The 5,948-nt window shown below is 44.1% G+C and overlaps 1 protein-coding gene across 1 annotated transcript; it reads right to left on the reverse strand.

Annotated features, from left to right (window-relative positions):
- Positions 1-3,023: 3,023 nt before the first annotated feature.
- pde6hb (phosphodiesterase 6H, cGMP-specific, cone, gamma, paralog b) lies at positions 3,024-5,190 on the reverse strand. Its single transcript, XM_061711352.1, has 3 exons — positions 5,066-5,190; positions 4,062-4,217; positions 3,024-3,964 (listed from the first exon to the last, which is right to left on the reverse strand). The coding sequence occupies exons 2-3, from the start codon at positions 4,202-4,204 to the stop codon at positions 3,847-3,849; spliced, it is 261 nt and encodes an 86-aa protein (XP_061567336.1). The 5' UTR covers positions 4,205-4,217; positions 5,066-5,190; the 3' UTR covers positions 3,024-3,846.
- Between the last annotated feature and the right edge of the window lie 758 nt (positions 5,191-5,948).

A 5,948-nucleotide genomic window follows, 5' to 3' on the forward strand; every position in this document is an offset into this window, starting at 1 on the left:
TTTGACTGAACCTTCTTTCTTGGTCATAGATGATCAGATCCTACTGTATCAATAGATTTTTAATACTGTAAGTAAGTCTGATTTCTACTTAGTTCAGAATTATAATTCAGTTTACAATTTTGCCAGTTTGTGAGTAATCCTAATCTCGTATACTGAATGTACGATGACAATAAAGGATTTACTTGCTTAATTACGTCAGATAATTGTGGTTTTAGTGTCAATTGAAGAGTTTTACGGAAGAAACCTTGAGCAGAACCTGGATCATAAGGGGGGAACCTCCTGCCGGAGGCCAGACTGGAGAGAGCAGGAAAACAGAAAACAGACAGGGAGAATGAAGAACAGAGAAAGGAGAGACACAGAAACAATGGTGAACTGGTGCACTGCAGGGATGACTATATAAGCAGATGTAGACAGCGGACATGCTCTAACCTGTGCAGTAAGATGCTGATCTACAGTGTCAAAAGCAGCACTGAGGTCCAGTAGAACCAGTATGGACACTAATCCCTTATCTGAGGCCATAAGACTCGAACCAGTGCTGCCTCTGTGCTACGATGCATTCTGAACCCTGACTGAAAAACTTCAAGCAGATAATTTCTATAAAAATAGTCACATAGCTGAGTGCAACAACCCTTTCCAGAATTTTAGATACAAATGCAAGGTTGGAGATTTGTCTATATGAGATATGAGATGAGATGAGATGTTTTCCTCCCACAGTCCAAGAGGACTGCGATCAATGTTTTATGAGACATTAAATTCAAAGTAACATTTGTTAGTCTCAACATTGTGTTTTTCATATTTTTTAGTTAGATACAGGAATAAATGACTCTCAAACGACTATGTTTTGATATTTGATTCCGGTCCACATAATGATTTGGTGAAATGTTTTACAGAGTCTACAAACGAGTTCCTTGGCTGACCACTCCAGACTCCTGATCTCTCCTGACCTCCAAATTAAAATGTCCAATTTAAATAAACATACAAAAAAAAAAAACTATTTAGGTCTTTGTAGCCAGAGGTGTGAGGGGGGTTTATGCTCCTCATCAGGGAAAATAATATGAAACCACACATTTATGCTCAATCAGAGCCTTTTTTTGAGTGACAGCGACATTGCAGTGGTGTTAACTTCACTACTTAACATTTGCAATAAATTTAACATCTGAGCTGCAAATGAATAGCTAAGAAACCTTAATCACTTTTATTTCAGAAGAAATAAGTCTTATTGGGCAGTTAAATGCACCAGACGACCGGGACTGTTGGGTTTGGGAGCAAAATACTCAGCCTGGGGGGCTTTGGACCAGAGCTGAGAGGAACGCCGGGGGCCGGGTACGTAGCTGTCCGTCAAACTGCTGGCTGTCCCTTTAGCTGCTTGGGACTCTCTGTGACCTTGGCTTCTGAGCTGTGACTAAAGACCCAACAGAGCAGTTATTCTTGAGTTAACAAGGCTTGTATTATTGTTGAATGTGCTAAAAGACCTCTGGGTGGGTCTTGAAGGGTCGAGGGTGAAGCTTAGCCAGAGCTGACCGGGGGACAGCCGGCCCGGCCGCCTCCAGCTCATCAGCCTCTTGAAGCCGCCAGGCTGACTAACCAGCCAACAGGAAGCTGACTGTGCTCCGTCATGGCGACCGCTAGGCCGCTCGGCAACCGGGCACCCTGAGAAATATAGATATATGCCACAGTACATCTGTGTGTTTGAATCAGTTTAATGCTCCCACGTCAAGGTCCTGCTCTGCTGCCCCGTGGTCCTTAAAAACCAGCGTGAAGGTGGGCGGTTTCACTCTGGCCACCAGCCAATCAGATGCAAGAGCTGTTACAGAATTACAGAAATGTGCTCCTGATGCTCCATACACTGCAAAAACTCAAAATCTAGTTAAAATGTCTAATTTTTAGTCAAAAAATCTCATTACACTTAAAAAAAGAGTCATTACCAGAAAAATAACTTGTTATTTGACAATTTTCACCTGTTTCAAGTAAATTTTCACTTGAAATAAGAAGAAAAATCTGCCAGTGGGACAAGATTTATCTTCTCATTACAAGAAAAAAAATCTTGTTCCACTGGCAGATTTTTCTACTTATTTTAAGTGAAAATCTACTTAAAACAGGTGAAAATTTTTGTTTTTTCCAGTGATGAGTCTTGTTTTAAGTGTAATGAGATTCTTTTCGACTAAAAATGAGACATTGTAACTAGAAATAAGACAAATATTCTTGTTAAAAGGAACCCTGGCTATTAAGACATGTAGGTCTTAAAAGATAAATGTTGGTATCAATTATAACATTAAATTAAATTAAATAAAGATGTTCTTGCCTATTTGACGCGAAGTCTGCGTCTCTCGTTTCGTCAAAGTCCCGGGCCAGTCCCCTCAGCCTCTGGTCTGTCATCAAACGATGGACACAGCTACGGCGTAGACGCCGTAGCTGTGTTTGAATTATATTTTCAGATTTTATAAAAACGAAGACATCAACAAGGTTTTTTATATCACATTGTTATAATTGATACCAACATTTATCTTTTAAGACCTACATGTCTTAATAGCCAGGGTTCCTTTTAAAGGAGCTTGAGGCTCCTTTTAAGAAATGAGACTCTCTAGCGCCACCCTTCACCACGACGGCCGTTGGGGGTACTGCAGCCAACAGTGAAGCCGGCACGGGAGAACGGGGAGAACGTGCATGCAGCGTCATGTGACGTCACATCCGCCGCCCAGCGCGGGAAATTCAGGACCGAATTGCAGCACATTTTGCAGCACACAGCCTGTTCAAGGCAAAGGAGAGATACACTAGAGGGCTCATTCTTTTTGGTTTGGAACGCTTCATCTGACATTATTACTAGAAAACTTAAAATGTATACGGATTTTTTTCATAAATCCTGCCACAATCCGGCCTCAAGCTCCTTTAAGATTGCAGTGTTTTTTCCCAACTGATACAAATAAAACCAAACTAATCAGTTCTCTACTTTAGCCCTCGCCACATAGTTTTCTTAACTTGATGCATCAGATAAAAGGATTAAAAAAGAAGAGCGACAGCACAAGTACTGAAAATAGACACATGTTTATTGTTGCTATCGGTACATATCAGTTGACAGTACATTTTCTGTAGCATTCTGCTTACAACACAAAACACGTACAGCATGAGCCTTTATGTTCACTGAGGAGGGAGCTGGGTTCAGATAGCAGCAGGAAGAGAGGGAGATGGAGAACGAGATTAAAGGGATTTCCTCCTCCATGATCTTGTGAAGTGCGACTGCACAGCACGCTGAACACTCTCCTGGCCTCCCTCGTTGTTTACAATCGCCTTGGTGTCGAGGAGTAGAAAATACAATTCAAAATAAAACAGGAGAAGGGTGGGGAGGAGGGGGGGGCGTAGAAAAGGTGAGACGGAAGTCGAGGTAAAACGGATCAACTCTGAGAACGCATTATTTACATTTTAACAGACAGCTAGAAGCAACACGGCTAGTATTTAGCTAGCGTTTGGCTTGCATCCGTTGCCGCGAGAATTCAGGGAGAGAAGGAGGGACAAAGGAGGATGAGGGAGAGGGAGTAAGAGCACTGCTAGGATGATGGACAAGGGAAAAGGTAGGAGGAGATTGTTTCTCGTCTTCTTATTTCAAGTATATATATATATATATATATATGTATACAGTATACAGTATTATAATAATAATAATAATAATAATAATATAAAAATATCAATATCTCCACTTAGTGGAGTAAGGTATGAGGTAGATAGACGAGAGGGCGTTAGGGTTCATCCGGCAGCCTTATCACGGCGTTCCGAACTCTGACGACGATAAAGGCAGGACGGAGAGGAGCAGACGGGAGACGGGGGAGTTGCAGGCAAAGGAAGGCAGGAGGCTTAGATGATGCCGTATTTGGCCAAGTCGCTGAGCTCCATGTCGCCGAAGGCCTCCCATGGGCACACCACGGTGATGTCTGTGCCGAGACCCTCCATGCCAGGGATGTCGTCGCCAAAGCTGCAGACAAAGCACACAAAGGTGTCAGAGAAAGATGTCCGACAGTGACCGAGCGTGCAGAGAATACTGATGGGAAGGGATTTAAGCCGAACCCTACCCCTTCTGGCCTGGCTTGGGGGCCTTGCTCTTGAATGTGCGAGTCTGCCTCTGTTTGAACTTGGGTGGTCCCTTCTTGGGCGTGGTGGGTCCCGCGTTGCTGCCGGGGGCCAGGGCGCTTCCTGCTGGGGGGTTGGCGTTCATTTCTGCTGATTATCTGTGAATGAAAGATGTATTTACTTTGAGGGAAAAAGTGACCTTCGCTGCTTTTTCCTGCTCTGCTGTCAGCCGGCCTTCGTTAATCCTGTTTGGTTCCAGCTCCTAATGCCAGTCCGTGGAGATTATGGAGATTAGGTTAGAAAGCCAGATTAGCTCTAATCCCGCTCCAATCCGACACTGACTAATTGCCCTTTGTCATGTGAAACAAGAAAAACAACCTACGGTACATTCTGTGATGCTGAACTTTTCCATGAGCTCTTTAGGCTTTGATCTCCAACCAACGTTTTAGACGTCTGCACACCGGTTCATCAGTCAAACGCTCTTCACTCTGACTCTTTCTTTGATTACTTGTCAAGGTTGCTTTGATTGCATGTAACCGCCACTCTAGAGCGTAAAAACCTCCTTTTATCATCTAGAACGGGATCTCAGATCTGATTCTAACCCCCTGACTGCTGTTAATCCTGTTAGGACGGAGGTGCAAGGCCCTCAGTGATGTGCACTGGCAGATCTGAACCATCTCTCCTGAGGGCCTTCATGTTGTAGAAGCTGCAGCCGAGCTGAGATTATTAACCACCTGCCCCCTGTGATTAGTGCAGCTCCAGTCAATCCACTTTATCCTGCTAAACATGTGTTTCCCTAGCTTTTCCATCGACAACCTCTCATTTATACCAGTTCAGTGTAAGATAGGGATAAATTATACCAACTACCTTGTCATTCATCCACTAATTCAGCGACTCCTTCATTAACCACCACTGCTACAGACTTCCCCACCAGTGGATCCATCATACGTTTTCGCAGCAGCAGTTTCTATGGTTTCTGTTAGTGAAAAGTAGAGTTAGTTCCTACCTGTTGGCTCAGATGTCCCACAAGGTCTCTGCTGAGAGCTGCTTCTGTTGTTCTCCTCGAGTCTGTGAACTCCACCGTCCCAGTCCTGCTTTTATATCTCCAACTCTAATCCCCACATCCTCTTCTTTCCAGTCACATGGCCGCCGGAGAAGGTCAGCCAAACAACTTCTCGAACGAGCCAGCATCTTGTTGGTACCTCCCTCCTCCCTCCTCCCTCGTTCCTGATCCCGTCACCCCCGGCCCGTGCCCCCCCCTCCCTGCCCGGTACGGAAGGGGTGCAGCCCACTGAGCAGACATTGTCAGAGATCAGTCTGGAAAGATTTATCCGGCTTATCCCGCTAAACCTCAGCACGCCTGCATTTAGATGTGCTGTGAGAAGACAATCTACCAGTCGCGTTTCAGGCCCATGTGAGGAGCAGGTTTCACATGTGAGGTGCTGTTGTGCCTTCTCTTCTTTTTTTTTTAGTGTAGCCACCTTTAAACATCACCCAGGCCATTTAGAAATAAGACTTTTTTCAACAAGAACAATAACTGACCGTCTTCATAGTCAGCTTGTGTTGCTGAATGCAGGTTTGATCAAGTTCTACCTTTGAACCAACGAGCCAATGTCCTGTGGTCAAGAGATCATCCACAAGCGTAGATAAAATCCACATTTACTTCCATGTGCACATGAGATCTGTCAAACTGCATAAAAGTGTAACATCTGAGTGAAAGAGGCACCTCCACATTCGTTTTTATTGCATCTCCTGCCAGTTCCAGTTCACTTTTATCTTTATGTACATGATGATTTCCAGGTTTTTCTATCAAACTGGACACATTTGATGACTTTTTTGGGAGTTGCACTTCAGTGCAGCACACAGATATGGTGAAGCTGGTGATGGTT

Source organism: Cololabis saira, chromosome 21 (genome assembly GCF_033807715.1).
Source record: "Cololabis saira isolate AMF1-May2022 chromosome 21, fColSai1.1, whole genome shotgun sequence".
NCBI lineage: Eukaryota > Metazoa > Chordata > Actinopteri > Beloniformes > Belonidae > Cololabis > Cololabis saira.

Excerpts from the sequence above, each read along its gene's own strand:
- pde6hb (XM_061711352.1), bottom strand. The coding sequence starts at position 4,204 with ATGAACGCCAACCCCCCAGCAGGAAGCGCCCTGGCCCCCGGCAGCAAC. Across the intron at positions 3,965-4,061 it reads CCCAAGCCAGGCCAGAAGGG|CTTTGGCGACGACATCCCTG; the intron begins GTAGGGTTCGGC and ends CTTTGTCTGCAG.